General features: G+C 32.9%; 2 protein-coding genes across 2 annotated transcripts; both read right to left on the bottom strand.

Moving 5' to 3' along the window:
• Nucleotides 1-7510: 7510 nt before the first annotated feature.
• On the bottom strand, nt 7511-8618 carry LOC115967118 (probable F-box protein At1g44080). The gene is made up of 2 exons (XM_031086198.1): nt 8377-8618; nt 7511-8255 (listed from the first exon to the last, which is right to left on the bottom strand). Exons 1-2 carry the CDS (start codon nt 8616-8618, stop codon nt 7511-7513), a joined length of 987 nt encoding a protein of 328 aa, XP_030942058.1.
• An 8532-nt stretch (nt 8619-17150) lies between these two features.
• On the bottom strand, nt 17151-18488 carry LOC115966262 (F-box protein SKIP23-like). Its single transcript, XM_031085517.1, has one exon. It carries the CDS (start codon nt 18444-18446, stop codon nt 17310-17312), a length of 1137 nt encoding a protein of 378 aa, XP_030941377.1. The 5' UTR covers nt 18447-18488; the 3' UTR covers nt 17151-17309.
• Nucleotides 18489-18911: the final 423 nt, after the last annotated feature.

The following is an 18911-nucleotide window of genomic DNA, read 5'->3' as shown; positions in this document are numbered from 1 at the left end:
CAAAAAATTTGTTGTGAAGGCTTTTATCATCGTATCAATGGCATTCTTAGCTTTTATTGGAAGCACACAAGGGCAACCAATTTGTTGCTTTCGTAACGCTTGTTGCTGCCAAACTTGTAGGAATCCTCCGCCCCACCATCATTGAAATTTGCAAAAACATATAAAATGTATGAGTGAAGTATGAATAACATATGAAATATATGAGTATTTTAACTTTTGGTAGATGAGTATAGTATTCTCTCTCTCTATCTCTCTCTGTGTCCATGTAGCATGGGACAAACATAAAACACCACAAGAGCTACAATTTTTGACATGACAAACTCCTCAAATGAGGAATTTTAGAACTTCAACTTAGCAAAAATAAAAATTGAGATTTAATGAAATTGAGTTTTCTTTTAAGGCGTGAAGTTTTTTTTTTTGTCATTTTATGGACTGTAGATCGATTGGAAGTTGCTTATGGATGAAACACAGTGACGGAGTTACACTATGCTCATGGGGCCATAACTTTTGCTTAGACCAATAATTGTGTTTCTTCACAACTTTGTTCATACTAACAAAAAATGGTTCCAACTTCATATATTTGATAAATTGGGAAAAATAAAATAAAAGAAGCTCTATCAAACAAAATAAACAAAGGGTGCACTATTCATATATGATATTTATTTTCTTCTTTTAATTAGAATGCTAATTTCAACACTCAACTAGTACATAATCATACCACCACACTTCTTAGGCTAGTATATATAAAACTGAAGATATTTGGCTTTTTATTGACCTCTTCAAATTATGAGGCATTTGCTTTGAAGGTTTTGCAATTTTCACCTCAGCATTATTATTATTAACTAGTAAGTTGCCCGTGTGATGCACAAATAATTTTGTAATATTTTATGTAAGATAGTTTTGGAAAATATTGTACATATATTATAAAAAAAGAAAAAAGAAAAAAAAAGAGTAAACTAAATTAGAGTACTCAAGCCTAAATCATATTTAAGCCCTTAATTTAAAAAGAAAAAGGGAAAAAAATATTACCCGAAGGGGTTTTGGCAACTCGATAGTGGTGGGAGGTCAGTATGTCGAAAGTGACGGCCCTCAAATTCCTCTTTCTCTCTCTTACAAATATTTTGTCAATCTCAAATATTTTATTTTGGTAATAGTGAAACAATATGTTTCCTTTAACAATCCACAACATTTTTGTGTCCCTCTCTCTCTCGTCAATGCCTTATTTGATTAGTTATTACTATTATTCCTTAATTATTATTATTTTTTGCTTTTGTTTTTAATACTAAAACGGTGGGTATGGTAAAAGATATGAAGAAGAGAGAAATGTGTGGTCTAAGCTCAAACAATTAATGATAGATTAATGAAATAATAGTAAAAATAAGTTAAAGTGAAATTTTGGTTAATATTAAAAAAAAAATACTTAATGAAAAGAGGTAAAAAAAAGGCTAAATGCAAAATTTGAATACCACGTGGCAAGACCTCATGCACTCTTACATGAGGTCTCTGCTTTTATATATATATATATTTGGTTGAAAATCTATGTTATGAGAAATATTGTATTAGGATAATAATTTTTAGTTGAATGTATAATTGATTTTTGTGGAAGAATTTGTGTACAAATTTTGGAATATTCTGGGTTTCTATTCTTCTATTCTTGTTATTGAATATTATCGGTTTGTTGTTCTTGTGTGTTCATGACCAAGATGAACACAAATCTCAATATATGTGTTTTTTGGTTCTCAATTTGTTTTTCTCATTTTTATTTGGTTAAAATTGATAATTTTTTTTTTTAATTTAGAAAATTATGTGTAGCCGACGTGGAATTTTAAAAAATCAAATAAATTTATTATTATTATTTTATTAGCCACGTTAGCATTTAATATGCAAATAGTGTACTCCGTTTGCTATATAAGACTTTTCTGTTAGTGGGTTGACGACAGCAGGGACCAAAATGGAAACGATTATCTGATTTCAGGGACTAATGTAGGCTCAAAATCAATTTAGGCACTAGAATGAGAATTGGCCCAAAATGTAGGAACTAAAAGTGTATTTTCACCTAACTTCTTTGCTTATTCAACCCAATAAACCCAAAGTAACAATGCATCTTCTCCACTTCTCATTCTCAAATTTCTCACTAGGACCTTTTTTTTTTTTTTTTTTTTTTTTTTGGGGTTGTTGTAGTTGTATTGGTACGTTTGTTCATTTCTTTCTTTCCATATATATATATATATATATATTTTTTTTTTTTTCCTTTTGGGTTTTTAGGTGTACAGATTCTATAGAATATAGATTCATTTCGGTTTTAAGATTTTTTTTTTTTTTAAGTAAAAACTTAAAACTTCATGCCGATCGAAATCTTAAATTTCGACCGGTATTTAAAGAAACAGACTGATTCGAAGCCTATTTCGGCCCGTTTCGGACTGAACCGGACCATATTGTCCCAAATCAGACCGTATCGGGCCAAATTGAAAAACCAAAAAAATAAATAAAAAGGGACTCACCACAGACACCTATGTAGCCACATCAACAGCCGCACGCCTTGTCAATGTGAGTCAAACGTGGGTGCGGCACCCCTGGAGCTGCACCCATGCTTTCCTATTCAAAACTCGTAAGTTTGGTTACTATGATTTTAAGTAGTAGCAAATTCAGTGTCAAGGGCTGGCACAACCTAGTGTTTCCAATTAAGACATTCAAGATTCAAATCTTCCCTCCCCAACTATTGATTATCAAAAAAAAAAAATTATAAGCAGATTCAGTGAGTTTTAGGCTCACATTGGAGTTTTTTTCCTTCTTTTTTTTTTAGGATCAATGTCTTGAATTCAAACCCTTGAGGTGGACGTGATGTTGGTTCTTTCATGATGCCCATCGGTGCTATACGATTTCATTGTCATTTGACGTAAGGTTATGACTAAATCCACAAGACGTCAAAGCATATGGCCCCATATTGTTTGTGCCCTGTAGGTTCTTCAATGAGTATGGCCTACTATAAACAATTTCAAATTAGTCTTTATCAGTTCCCTTTATCTCTCTTCTCACTCTCTTTTTAATTTATTTTCCCATTAAGGTATTTGAAGAGCTAATGTTTAATCTTTCTAGCCGTTAAGGTGTCCCTATAATACATTTCCAATGTAATTGGGTTGGCTATGATTTTTTTAATAAAATTTTAAAATAAATAAATCTTTCTAGCTGTTAAGCGTTTGAAGAGTTAATTTGGTGAATATAATTAACTGCCATAGCAGCTATAAAATCAGTACCCTCCTGGATTCTCTTCATTTCAAATGGATCAATTATTTTATGGTCCAAATTAATATATCCTTTCCAACTTCTTCCACTTCTATTGCCCTCAACCATGGTGAAATAGTCCAAACTCTCAAAAGAACTCTTGCGCTTAATAGTAGAGTGTTATGGATATTACACAAAACAATAATGGAAGAACAAGATTAACACAAAATACAAGTAGAAAATAGATAACCTGAAGACACTATATCATTTCTTGTATTTCTCTCTAACTTACTATTTTGTGGAGAATGACCACAAGATTTCTTGTGTTTCAAGTGAACATAAGCATCTATTTATACCCATAGGGTTATATTTCATTAACAAGCACATATGAAGAGTTGAAATGTTTCATAAAACCGTTCACAAGGCTTGAAACCTCTTCAACCTTTCCAAACAGTCACCAGAAAAATTTTGCAGAAAATTCAGTTTTCGAGTTTTGATCGGTCGAGAGGTCCTTTCGATCGATCGAATGCTCTTTTCGATCGATCGTGTTAAAACATATGTGAATCATGTTAGAAACATATGTCAATATAGAATTGGCTAATCTTTTGACAAAATGCACTTTACTTGTAATTGGGTAGATCTAGGATGTGTTTAATACTTCAAGGAACAAGGTTTCAAGTCCAAGTGTTAGAGCTATGCAAATCTGTCCAAGAATCAAGTGAAGAAGTGCTGGATTTTAAAGCTCGACAGCTAGCTCGACAGATATCATCTATCAAGGTTTTAAAAGGTAGCTTTAGCTCGATACTCGATAGCTGCTCGATAGATACCCTATTTATCGAGATTTATGAAAATTAGATTTTTAGTTATGATTTTCATCCAATCCGTGTATACATGTTTGGACTTTCTTTTCTCACAACCCTAAACATATATAAGGATTATTTTAAAGGCCGTCACAGTTGATACAAGTGAGTGCAATTTGATGCAAAAGTTTTTCACAAGCATATTGTGACTGGAGACAATTTGCTCTAATTCATCTTTCTCTTCAAAAAGCAGCTGCATTTGTACGCCATAGGGTTTTGTAACCAAGGAGTTTCGTGATCTTCATCATGTTGATGAACTGAATAACTTTGCAGCCAACATCCTTCTCAAGTTGGTGGTTAGTCACGTATTTGGATTCGTGCATCAATTGATTAGTCACGTACTAGGAGCCGTGCATTGAAAAGGAGAGATTGTCATTATAGAACAAGTCCAATTGGGTATTGGGGTAAGGGTTCAACTGTAGGTTGGTATAAGGTATTGGGATTCCTTTACTTGTAACCGCTTGCTGTGATAATAGTGGATTCTCAGAAGTGGTGACTTTAAAATCACTCGGTGGGATTTTTGCCTTAGAGGTTTTCCCCATTCATAAACAAATCATCGTGTCAACTTTATTTTCCACTGCATATTAATTTAGTTGGTGATTTGTTTGTGTTACAACGCATATTGTATGTTAATCGGATTAATTAATTAATTGGTTAATTCATCACAAGGGGTCAATACATTCTGGCCTATCATATCGAACAAGAATCAAATAGTGATCGAACCATCTAGAAACTCCAGGATTATTTTTCTTACTATTTTGACCGATTGAGCCAAAATTTTGACCGATCGAAAATACTGATTTTCGAATTTTCACTTAGAAAATTCTAGAACTTGAATTTTCACTTTATGAAACCATATTCTCCAAAGTCAAACATCATTATTACAACCTATCCTTGTATATACTTATATATACAACACTACCCAACACCACAGATCCACCACAGAGCTTGGACCATGGCCACATATCGACTGCAACTCCTCTAATCCAGATTTCCTTGTCTCAAGCTTGTCCATAAGGATCCAGCCTCGCATTGTCGCTGCATTGCGTGTGAACTCGTTCTAGATGTTGTAATTGGCGAGAGTACATTCTGATTGCTTTCCAGTGAAGATTAAACACTATTGATTGGGGGGATGACTTCTTCATCTTGGATCTTGGCCTTCACGTTGTCGATCGAATCGAGCTTTCCATCTCCAAATGGATGGTCTTTACCAGTTAGGACTTTCACAAAGATCAGCTTTAACAGAAAAGGGAAGAGAATGGTGGAAGAAGACATAATTGATTCAATGGAGATGAAGGGGACTGGCTTGGTGGACTTAGGTTTAGTTTGAATTTGGAATTTGGCTTCTTTGTCCATAGGCCAAAGAGAATAAAAGATTAATCACTGAGATAAAAGGAAAAAAAAAAAAAAATTCATACGTGTTTTTAAGTTTTTGTGAAGCTGTGGGTTTCCAAAAGAAAAAGGAAAAAATAAAGAAAAGGAAAAAAATTGGTAAAAAATATATATTATTAAAAGTTGATGTGGTATTTTTTCCCCCCATTTAAACGCTAATGTGGCCATATCAACCACTCAAATTTAGACCCATCATCATCTAATTTAATATTTTAATATTATGCATGCCAATTGTACAAACAGTTTGTCATGTAGGCATTTTCTGTTAGTGAATTAACGATAGGGACTAAATTGAGTGCAAGTTGAAAACAGCGGAGACCAAATTGACTGCTACCAAAATGTAGAAACCAAATTAATTGTGGCCACAAAATATAAAGACCAAAATAGTGTTTTCGCATTTTTTTTATAGACACACAATAGAATTCAGACATATAGTGTCTACTCTATGATGATAGTTCTTATTATCAAGTTAAGACATCAATTGGTTTTTGGACAAAAGACTTCACTAGTTAAGATAACTAGAACCCACAATTCCTACCTACAATGGCTTGGTATTTAATAGTTTTGCAAAGGTCCAATGGATGTTCAATAATCGTGTATAATTTCCATCTTTCACCAACCATGATGTGTTTTAATCAAATTTCTCATCATAACAAGGGGCAATAAAATATTGTTTTATATCAAGAGATCTGGAGTTTAGACCTCGCTTACACCATAAACTAATTAATGTCTTGGCTTCATAATAAAGAACAATCATTATGAATAATAAAGGTTAAAAGGTAAGGTTGGGAATTGGAATGAAAGATAGAAGGAAGATTAGGAATCTTCGATTCTTTTATAGTACTCCTAGTCTTTGTTGGTATGCGTAAAGGATCCTTGGGCCTTAACATACTAGGCTGATTAGCTACATTATTCAGGAATGGGCTTCTTCCTATATATTCTATTTGACTAAGTTCTAGTTTTTTTGTTTTTTATTTTTTTGTTTTGTTTTTTTCTAAAGAGAAAGATAGAGTTTTGTTTCAAGTAATTGGGTTCTAAAGCTATGCATCGGGTCCACTCAAAAGGGATAAGAAATTGAAAACACAATTGTTGTTGACAAGAATTTTGTAGTTCAACAAATACTTCAAGCTGTTTCTAACGAAAATATCTAGGATTCTAATTTCTCTTCTTAATTGTTGTGACTATTATATAGATGAAAAAAAAAAAACATTTTTTTTGATAATTTTTTGTTGTTTAACATTTTAACTATGGTTCTAACTTCTAGGTTCTAACTGCTTCATATTTTTTTTTATAATTGGAATTCTCTTTGCGTACTATAATTGGCCACCAAAAGTCTAATTCATTTTATTATTATCATAATTGCCATAGAAGGAGGAACACTTCTCTAAATCTCTAAGACCTCTTCAGGTCTTATAGTTTCTGTGGAAGCCACTTTACTTGTGGGTATGCAAGCCTGATTCAGTTCCCATATGTAGGCCTTTTCGAGGATTTGAACCAGCTGATTTCAAGAAAATATTGCAATGAGTAGGGTGTTGCATTTTTTTTATTTTAGCCATAGGCTCACAAATTTCTTTGGATGATTTATCGAAGTATCTTTACAATAGATTATTAAAACTGCTTTTGCTTTTGATTATGTAATTTGAGAGGGGGAGTAGTAATTGAAATAACAACAACATATACAACAGCACACAGCAAAGAAAATAATAAAAAAACAAACATTTGTCCATCTAAAATAGCATAAGCCTCACAATTTGCTGAGCCAATACCAAAAAACACCCACATTAGTTCATGTAAAATGGCATTCTAGCTACTAAAACCGACTACTTTGCAAATATACATAATTACTGTTCATAGAAATTTTTTTTTTATTTTATATTATACATAAAGAGAGATAAAATAAATAAAAAAATTTGTATGAACTGATGCCAAATGCTTGCAATGAAAATGCCAAGCCATAAACCCAAGGAAAATAGCGAAAAGTTACCTTACATGCATATAATAATACAAAGAACAAACACTTACTTCCAACTTTAAATTCAAGAGGAAGAAGTACCCATACCACCAGGAAAAAACAACAACTTGGAAAAATCTGGGTAATTCTCCAAGGGTCCAGATCTACCACTTTCCAATTCAACTACATTCGTATCATGACCATCCAGATTAAATTCTTTCCACCTTGGCTGAGTCACAACTATGCAATTCCTCTTGCAGCCTGGAAGCTCAGAAGCTAACACAGAAAACGAAGAATAAATTCCCAAAAACAACACCCAATCCCCCAAGCTGTTGACCTTAACCCATTTACCCCCTTCTTTGTTCAACTTAGAGACCTCAAAATAATCAATACACAAACCCCTATAGCTCTCACTGCCAATGAATCCCTCAGCATTAGGGAAAGGAATATATGCTTCAACCACCAACAATTCACCACCTGCTTCAACTAAGTACTTCATGTACGCATCAGACCCCAAATTAGTGACCACTTTTGAATCTAAAAATTGATCAAGACTAATTGTTCTTCCTTTGGTATCCACAGCATAGAACTTTCCCTCAAAGTGAGTCACTGCTATGCATGATGACGTGGCAGGGTGGGACCCAATAGTGATCCATTGCTGGATTCTCGAGTTGAAGAAAGCCAATCCTCCACCATCTCGATGTTGGGTCACCAACGCAAAATCATTGTTTTCTGGGCCCACACACATGAGAGCAATCTTGTCAACCTCGACAACTGGACGACTCCTCCAAGGTGGACTCCATACGTTGCGGTACGATGAAGAACATGTTCTTGACACAACTCAAACACTTTAAACTCTCTTAAATCTAATAACAAGTTGTCGAATCCAACAACCTTGGAGCGTGAAAGTGGGTCAAGCAAGTGCATTCGACCATGTTGGTCCTGGAAAACCTTGACCAACCAGCGTTTTGGGGGAGACCCTTGTTGTTGTGATTCGATGAGATAAACGGTGTGTTCGGATAGGTCGAGACTGTAGTGGGAATTGGAGTGTGACGGTGTTGTTTGGGTGGAAGAGAAATAGAGGAGCGCCATGAAGAGCAAATGGAGCGAAGGCGGAAGAGATCGATGCGGGTCTTGAGGCGTTTGGCTATTAGGTGTAAGAGATCTTGGGGGAGCTGAGACCAATCCGCCATGGAAGTACACAAAGCTTGGTGAAGGTTCACTAACAAAGCTATGAAATATTTAGTGTTGAAATGGGTCACATATACTCACTTTTGTTAAGTGAGAAGGGTGGTCACAACTTTTTCACAGTTATTCTAAATTAAAAAAAAATATATATATATATATATATATATATATATATATATATAAAAAGTATTATTGTGGGTGTCATCAAGCTTGCTGTTCAAGTATACGACTTTGGTCCAATGCGATAAATATGATGCAGACAGGGACGTAGCTAGCTTTCGATAAGGGGGGCAATGGCTGCCCCTAAATTTTTTTTTTTAAAAAAAATTTATTATTATTATTATTATTATTATATATAGAGGTTTGTACAAATTTTAGTAATTTTATTATATAAAATTACACTTTTTTCCCTCAAACAATATTGTTGATTCTTTTAAAAGTAATGCTATACTCACAAACCATTTTACAATATTTTTACAAACTATTTTAGTAGCAAATTCTTATTGGTTGGCACATGAACCCATTACTCACATCATTTGTTTACTTATTAGTAACCACTTATTACATCAATAATTTATAAAAAAAAGTTTGTAGCGCTAGTATTTCCTTTATTTTAGTGACTATGTATACGTTTGGATAGGAATTATTTTTCTGCGTCAGGCGTTTTGCGTTTTCCTTCTTTTTTTTTTTTTTTGATGCACGCATTTCAGCTTTTATGAGACAAAGTGCACTGTTTATGCACTATCTACGGGACCCACAATCACTTTATTCAGAAAAAAAAAAAAATGGGTCCCATGACACTATTCACACATTTAAAATTATTTTGCTACAGTGTTTTCAGTTTTTAGTAAAATAAGTTGTATCCAAATGGACCCTATAAAAAAATTTATAGATCTAAAATCTAAAACAAAATATACAAGCCCAAAAAAAATAGCTCAACAACAAAAATTATTAATAGTAAAACTTTTAAAAAAATTAAGCTCAATTAACTAATTTTATTTAAAATAAACAATCCTGTCATTTAAAAAATTATAAACAAAAATAATTTTGTTTTTACCGACACCAAAAAAAAAAAAATCTCGACAGCTAAATAGTAGCAAAGTCAAAGTTTGAAACCGCTGCACACAACCAACAGTAAAATTGTTCCCCTTAACTCAAAATTTTGGCTCCGTCACTAGATGCAGACATGTGTCCAAAAGTTATCACGTGTTCAAATCCTATTGAGACCAGTGCACAATAATATTGGACACATGCATTGTTCATGGCTCGAGAGTATTGTATGATCTTCTTTATGAGACGATATAAGAAAAATAATGTTTCTTCAATCATAATAAATCACATAAATAATTATGAAAAGTATTGTATTGTATCCCTAATAGTATTACTCTAAGAAATATGCTAAAATTATTGGTAATGAATATGATTGATGGCACATCACAAACCTATATATATATAAATTACAATAAATATATATAATAAAATTTGATACATCAATTCATAATTCTCATGTAATAAAATTTGTGGTATTCATAGCATTATAAGCTAAAAATGAATATACTAAATTTTGCACAAATATATAGACCACTTTACATAGCATCACATGCTTTTCAGCCATAGCAAAAGTCTAAAGAGAAAACGAAGAAAAAAAAGGCTTAACAAAAGATGCAATGAACATTTAAAAAAAAGAAAAAAGGAAATGAAAATCTGAGTACGTATTTGTCGTATATAATTGTAGTATATGTGAAAAGAAGAGTTTCGAGCTGTGAGAAAGTGAAGGTTGCACATGGGATTCGAGTTGGCAAAGCTTTCTGAGGTGTTTTTACTTCCTAGTGTGTACAACATGCTTTACACCTAGTCCCATTGCACTCACACCGCCCCCATCTTCTTTCTCCACCTTAGAAAATTTAACTCAACATTTTTAAAGAAGCTTTATTTTGTGTGTTGTATGGTTATGTTAGGTAAAAAAACAAAAGATGTTAACTTTTTTAATAAAGAAAAAGACGTATTAAGAAAAATTATTAAAATTGTGTTTCTTAGCTTCTAAGGATGTAGACTTGTCAATATAAAACAGTAAACAACCAACTCGAACAAGAAAAGACTCATTTGAGCACGTGGAGTTTAAAGGCAGCTCATGGGGCTGAGCTTGGAGATCTCACGTTTTGTAGGCTTGGGACAAAATTTTTGTAACCACAAATTCACAATGATCTTCTTCTTCTTTCTTTTTTAGTAAAAAAAAATTCCATTTAAACAAGAGAACGAAAAAAAAAAAAAAAGGCCTCAAACAGAGCCATCCTAGAGGATGGCCTCCACTACCTCACTAGGAAAAGACTATGGCTAAATCCATCCATTAACATTACACTATTATTCACAGTGAGATGCCCACATAAGGAAAATAGAGATGCAAATAAAAATATCCACAATATATATATATATATATATATAGAGAGAGAGAGAGAGAGAGAGAGAGGCAACATACAAAAAATGAAGCAAATCAACCAAAAGTTAAAATACTATACTCATATATTCATATGTTATTCATACTTCACTCATACATTTTATATATTATCAGGGTGGGGGTGCGGAAACTTTGTACAAGTTTGGCAACAACAAGCATTACGAAAGCAACAAATTGGTTGCCCTTGTGTGCTTCCGATAAAAGCTAAGAATGCCATTAATATGATCATAAAAGCCTTAACAACAAATTGTTTGTAGCTTTCCATTAACACTTACTCTTGAAATTCTTCAGATAGTAAGGGTTAATCGTCTTCAATTGTAGAATGACAGATATGTAACTTTTTGATAGAAAAATATGTAATCGGCACAACTAATTGAAAATACTTGTGTTCATAAATAGGTGAAATATTAAATTTGATATGCAAACTCTTGGGAACACACTAAAGAGCTCATTTATTGAATTTCAGTTTTTCCACCCTTTTTAAAGAGTTTGATGAATGTTTCCTCTCTCTCTCCACATAAATTGTTATTTATTAGTCATTTAACGCTAACCATTTCTTATATAGATGTCTTTAGCATTTTATATTCATGTAAGTTGCATGTGACTTTTAATGAAATTGGAGGATTAAGAACTGGAAAAGGGTTCTATTCCCGATTTTTACCAGTTGAACCAATGGTTTTTATTGGACCAGTTTAGGGTCCTGTTATCATTTGAACTAGCTAGTCTAATCCAGTTTTCAAAAGCATATATACAATAAACCACTAGACCTACCCCGCTAAAAATTGATATGATTATATTCAGCAAGGAGAGATACTTTCCTATCATCACCCATAATTCAGTTACATTTCGATGTAGTTTAGCAATATGGAAATTTGGATTAGTTGAGTTGAGGAAGTTTACAAAAAAAGGAATAAAGAGAACAATACATGCATCAGAAAATAAGGTTGGCAACTAATAATGTTAGGTGTTTCCAAAGAGTATTAAATCATTGATCAAGAGTTCCTCGATGACCAACGGAACTCGTGCTTCAAATGGTTTGGTTACAACTAACTTACAAATGTATCCATAAATATTAAAAACTTATCAATGCTTCCAAGCAATGTCTTAAGGAATGTTTCCTTGAGATAAACCCCACATAAGGCATTATCTAAAAAGGAAATCGAGATTACTTGTCTTCCACGTTTGCTTAAAAAGAAAGAACACATTTGTGAGCTTCTCCAAAATTTATTCATAATTGTGAGTAATAGCTAAATTTACACGATGATTTTAGCAATATCTTTGTAGAACATTAGAAACGCCTTATTTGAAAAGAAAGTAAGATTACTTGGCTTCTACGTATGCTCAAAAAAGAAAACATTTGTGAGCATTTGCAAAATGTAATAGTAATAGTTGTGTCCAAGCTAAATTTAGCAAATTTTCTAAGTAAATTTCAAGATTTAATGAAAATATGGATGTTTATTAGTTGTTGCATGATTGGTTGGGTTTGCTTACCAAAAACAAAAAAGAGGGTTCACAAGAGATGGGAAGAATGATAAATTGATAATATCTAGAAGAGTTGTGCACATCGTACACTAATAATTATGAAGAATATAATATTTCATAATATTTAAAAATAAATGCCTTGTAGGAAGCATTTATAGCTTTATGCCTATATAAACTCAATGTCTAAAGGGCATCAAGTGAATTTTCAATATAAGAAAAGCAATTTTGTGAGTATATAACAATTGTGATGGAGTATCTCTCTTTATTGAAAATGTTCATTTTTGTGATGAGCTATCCAGTTATCAAAGAGATATTTGGGTTTAATCATCTTTGTTTCAATGATACTAATGGCCCAAGAAAAAAAAAAAAAAACAAAAGATCATTATTCATTATAGAATACCAAGAGTGTCTCCTATAATATGGTTTTCATACCATCAACGGGTAATTGATTATGTTTCAAAATGTCTCTTCCGACCTTTATTCTTGTATGAAGATTACTGATTGATATATATTTATTTTTAGTTCTTGATCCATATTTTCCAAATTATATCTAATCATAGTTGGTTATTCCTTGAAGGTTGGAGGAGCCCCTATGTCTTTCATGTTCAGGCAACTTGGAGAAGAAAACCAGTACGAGAAACATTTCCTGAATAATAGAAACAAATATTGTAATGAAAAAAAAAAAAAAAAGGGTTGTCTTAATATTATTGAGGCCTTTTGTTCAACACCAGTGTGGCACTACTTCGCTGTGTCTTTTATTTTTCTTTTTCAGCTTTTCGCCCTTTATTATGAAGACCTTACTGGTGGACAAATTAGCATTTCAAGCATCTGATAAAATAATTACTTTTTTTTTTTTTTTATAGATACAAAATAGAATTCAGACCTATAATGTCTACTCCACGATAATTGTCTTTATTATCAAGCTAAGATACTAGTTAATTTTTAGACAAAAAACTACACCTTAAGCTAACTATGACTCACAAGTCCTACCTACTATGGCATGGTTTTAATAGTTTTGCAAAGGTCCAATGGATGTGCAATAATCATGAATAATTCCCATCTTTCATCTACCACAATGTGTTTTAATCAAATTTCTCGTCATGACAAGGGGCAATAAAATATTGTTCTATATCATCCCAATTGTTTGTGTTTCTCTTTATAGGTTCTATTTTTCCAATTATAACTTGTCGCGTATTATTATTATTTTTTATATAAATAAAATCAACAAATTTTTTTAATTTAAAAAAGAAAAATCGTCAACATCAACATGAGCACTAAATGAATTAAATTTCTCTTATTTCTTTCTTTTTTTTTTTTTCCTGGTCTTCTTCCAACTGCAACAGCTCATTATCAAAAGCAAAAGCAGCTATAATATTTTAACTGTAACTATACATCATTGAAAGAAATTCGTGAGCCAGGCACACCACATGGTGCGAGTATATATCTTCCAAATTTGAACTCTGTTGGTCAAGATATCTTTAGGATCCATTAGATTTGAGCACTCTCTTGCCTACTATATATACTACTCCATCTGTGATTGTATCCCCCACAAAACCATCTCAGAAGATCAAGTTCCTCTTCTTGCTTGACCCACCTGGCACTTTCACTACAATCTGCAAAAGAAAATATATTTACTTGCTTATGAATAAATTACTTGTTGAAATAACACATCCAAATCAAACGGTAGGAACCAAATTGATTGCTACCAAAATGTTGGGACCAAATTGATTGTGACCACAAAATATAAAGACCAAAATAATGTTTTCGCATTTTTTTTTTTTTTTTATAGACACACAATAGAATTCAGACATATAGTGTCTACTCTATGATGATAGTTCTTATTATCAAGTTAAGACACCAATTGGTTTTTGGACAAAAGACTTCACTAGTTAAGATAACTAGAACCCATAATTCCTACCTACAATGGCTTGGTATTTAATAGTTTTGCAAAGGTCCAATGGATGTTCAATAATCGTGTATAATTTCCATCTTTCACCAACCACGATGTGTTTTAATCAAATTTCTCATCATAACAAGGGGCAATAAAATATTGTTTTATATCAAGAGATCTGGAGTTTAGATCTCGCTTACACCATAAATTAATTGATATCTTAGCTTCATAATAAAGAACAATCATTATGAATAATAAAGGTTAAAAGGTAAGGTTGGGAGTTGGAACGAAAGATAGAAGAAAGATTAGGAATCTCCGATTCTTTTATAGTACTCCTAGTCTTTGTTTGGTACGCATAAAGGATCCTCGGGCCTTAACGTAATAGGCTAATTAGCTACATTATTCAGGAATGGGCTTCTTCCTATATACTCTATTTGACTAAGTTCTAGAATTTTTTTTTTTTTTTTTTCTCTAAAGAGAAAGATAGAGTTTTGTTTCAAGTAATTGGGTTCTAAAGCTATGCATTGGGTCCACTCAAAAGAGATAAAAAATTGAAAATACAATTGTTGTTGACAAGAATTTTGTAGTTCAACAAACACTTCAAGGTGTTTCTAACGAAAATATCTAGGATTCTAATATCTCTTCTTAATTGTTGTGACTATTATATAGATGAAAAAAAAAAAACATTTTTTTTGATAATTTTTTGTTGTTTAACATTTTAACTATGGTTCTAACTTCTAGGTTCTAACTGCTTCATTTTTTTATAATTGGAATTCTCTTTGCGTACTATAATTGGCCACCAAAAGTCTAATTCATTTTATTATCTATATATATATATATATATATATAAAACTGAAACTTTTGAAACTCTCACAATTTTCCACGTCAGCACAATATTTAAATAAAATATATTTAAATAAAATTACTACACGCTATTTTGCTACTACTAAAACATAAAAACCCTAGAACTCTTCCCATCCCCTAAGAACCTATGCAAGGCATCTGTTTCAACCCGGTGGAGAAACCTTCGCAGAATATGCATGGAACAACTTTCGCCAACAAGACACTTAATGCTAACCAAGCTATAAGGCACAAGAAAGTGCAAGACCCCCTAGCTGATACTCATCAAAGCAGTGAGGCAGTAGATAGTGGGAGAGCTGCTTTCAAGACCACACTTAATCTATTATCAAACACCATTTTTTCGGTGGATTTGGCTAACCCCAATTCTGACACAGCTATTAATGGACTTTGACGCATGTTTGAAGAACTCACCATCCATTGAATTAAAAATTGTTTATTTGACGGTTCTTCATGTTGTTGTTGTTTTTTTCTTTTCTTTTCTTTTCTTTTTTTTTTTCTTTTTTCTTTTGATTTTGTAGGTTTCCTAGGAACACAACCTAGCAGGTAAGAGAATTAGTTTTTTTTTTTTTTTTTTAAATCTAATTTTTCTTTTAGGTGCAATAATGTTTTACGGTATTCCTTACTTAATGTCAAATATAATAGAGTACATAATCTCTGTTTTCTAATTCTTTAGTTTGATCTCAAAAGCATGTTCACTTAATGATAAATTTTTATTTGGTATGTTATATATAAATTTGTTGAATTTGGTTTGGTTTTGAAGTAGAATTTGGGAATTTTATAAATTTTGAAGTTTTAAGTCTTGGGGTTTTTGGTATTTGCGTCTCAGGTTGATCTTGATTCATCACCTCAAATGCTTTTTATTTAGGTTCATGTGATTTTTTTGTTTTTTGTTTTTAGGTATTATAATTTTGATATTGTTCCATGTTTTGAATTGTCTATATTGTTATTATTATGAGAAAGTCATATTACTACTCAAATTTGAAACTTGGTGTTTCTTTCTCATATCATGGTCTTTGTTTAAATATTTGCAGTTTATATTAGTTTTCAATATGTGTGTATATATAATTATTGGAAGTTTTGTTTTATTAATTTAAGAATTGTAAATTACTTTGTAGGTTTTGGTAACTTTGCACTTGCAACTCAATAACATTCAATGTTAGACAACACTTCTAAACTATGGAAAAATATAGAAGTTAAATATTTCTTCATTTTTTTTTTTTAAATACTAACTAGCAAAATGTCTAATTACTAATTGTTGGATTTTTTTTTTTTTTCCAAAATCAATAGTTTTTCCGTGCATCGCACGAGTTAGCGACTAGTTATCATAATTGCCATAGAAGGAGGAACGCTTCTCTAAAACCCTAAAACCTCTTCAGGTCTTAAAGTTTCAGTGGAAGCCACTTTACTTGTGGGTATGCAAGCCTGATTCAGTTCCCATATGTGGGCCTTTTCGAGGATTTGAACCAGCTGATTTCAAGAAAATATTGCAATGAGTAGGGTGTTGCATTTTTTTTCTTTTAGCCATAGGCTCACAAATTTCTTTGGATGATTTATCTAAGTATCTTTACAATAGATTATTAAAGCTGCTTTTGCTTTTGATTATGTAATTTGAGAGGGGGAGAAGTAATTGAAATAACAACAACATATACAACAGCACACAGCAAAGAAAATAAAAAAAAAAAACAAACATTTCTCCATCTAAAATAGCATAAGCCTCACAATTTGCCGAGTCAATACCAAAAAACACCCACATTAATTCATGTAAAATGGCATTCTAGCTACTAAAACCGACTACTTTGCAAATATACATAATTACAGTTCATAGACAATTTTTTTTTTTATTATATTATACATAAAGAGAGATAAAATAAATAAATAAATTTGTATGAACTGATGCCGAATGCTTGTGATGAAAATGCCAAGCCATAAACCCGAGGAAAATAGCGAAAAGTTACCTTACATGCATATAATAATACAAAGAACAAACACTTACTTCCAACTTTAAATTCAAGTGGAAGAAGTACCCATACCACCAGGAAACAACAACTTGGAAAAATCTGGGTAATTCCCCAAAAGTCCAGATCTACCACTTTCCAATTCAACTACATACGTATCATGACCATCCAGATTAAATTCTTTCCACCTTGGCTGAGTCACAACTATGCAATTCCCCTTGCAGCCTGGAAGCTCAGAAGCTAACACAGAAAACGAAGAATAAATTCCCCAAAACAACACCCAATCCCCCAAGCTGTTGACCTTAACCCATTTATCCCCTTCTTTGTTCAACTTAGAGACCTCAAAATAATCAAAACACAAACCCCTATGGCTCTCACTGCCAATGAGTCCCTCAGCATTAGGAAAAGGAAGATATGCTTCAACCACCAACAACTCACCACCTGCTTCAACTAAGTACTTCATGTACGCATCAGACCCCAAATTAGTGACCACTTTTGAATCTAAAAATTGGTCAATACTAATTGTTCTTCCTTTGGTATCCACAGCATAGAACTTTCCCTCAAAGTGAGTCACTGCTATGCATGATGACGTGGCAGGGTGGGACCCAATAGTAATCCATTGCTGGATTCTCGAATTGAAGAAAGCCAATCCTCCACCTCCACCATCTCGATGTGGGGTCACCAATGCAAAATCATTGTTTTCTGGGCCCACACACATGAGAGCAACCTTGACAACCTCGACAACTGGACGACTCCTCCAAGGTTCATGGACTCCATACGTTGCGGTACGATGAAGAACATGTTCTTGACACAACTCAAACACTTTAAACTCTCTCAAATCCAATAACAAGTTGTCGAATCCGACAACCTTGGAGCTTGAAAGTGGGTCAAGCAAGTGCATTCGACCATGTTGGTCTTCGAAAACCTTGACCAACCAGCGTTTTGGAGGAGACCCTTCTTGTTGTGATTCGATAAGATAAACGGTGTGTTCGGATAGGTCGAGACTGAGGGTGGATTTGGAGTCGTCTGTGGTGGGAATTGGGGTGTGACGGTGTTGTTTGGGTGTAAGAGCAATAGAGGAGCGCCATGAAGAGCAAATGGAGCGGAGGCGGAGGAGATCGATGCGGGTCTTGAGGCGTTTGGCTATTAGGTGTAAGAGATCTCGGGGGAGCTGAGACCAATCCGCCATGGAAGTAAACAAAGCTCGGTGAAGGTTCTCAAACAAAGCTATGAAATACAAAGGGTCCGTTTGGATTGAGCTTATTTTTGCTGAAACTGAAAACTGAAACTGAAAACACTGTAGCAAAATAATTTTTAAATATGTGAATAGTATCGTGGGACCCATTTTTAATGAAAAAGTTGATAAAAACTGAAATTTGTGGGTCCGTGAACAGTGCACGAATGCACTGTTCACAGTTGATTTAGTCCAAATGTGCGGCTAAAAAAAAAAAAAAAAAAAAAAAAAAAAAAAAAAAAAAAAAAAAAAAAAATTTCAGAAAACGCAGCTTGGATTCAGCGGAAAACGCTGAATCCAAACGGCCTCAAAGTGTTGAGATGGGTCACTTACTCGCTTTTGTTGGGTGAGAAGGGTGGTCTTATAAGTTAGTATTATTAAGTATTAAGTAAAGGAAACCAATCAGTCCACTCACACAAC

This window comes from Quercus lobata, chromosome 11, assembly GCF_001633185.2.
Source record: "Quercus lobata isolate SW786 chromosome 11, ValleyOak3.0 Primary Assembly, whole genome shotgun sequence".
In the NCBI taxonomy this organism is placed as follows: Eukaryota; Viridiplantae; Streptophyta; class Magnoliopsida; order Fagales; family Fagaceae; genus Quercus; species Quercus lobata.
The sequence above is the reverse complement of the archived record's forward strand: the minus strand, read 5'-3'. Positions and strand labels throughout refer to the sequence as shown.

Bases quoted from the DNA above. Each gene is read 5' to 3' on its own strand.
- LOC115967118 (XM_031086198.1), bottom strand. From the start codon at position 8,618: ATGGCGGATTGGTCTCAGCTCCCCCAAGATCTCTTACACCTAATAGCC. The intron at 8,256-8,376 runs GTTTTCCAGGAC...AGTTGTGTCAAG, and splicing joins CAAAACGCTGGTTGGTCAAG to AACATGTTCTTCATCGTACC.
- LOC115966262 (XM_031085517.1), bottom strand. From the start codon at position 18,446: ATGGCGGATTGGTCTCAGCTCCCCCGAGATCTCTTACACCTAATAGCC.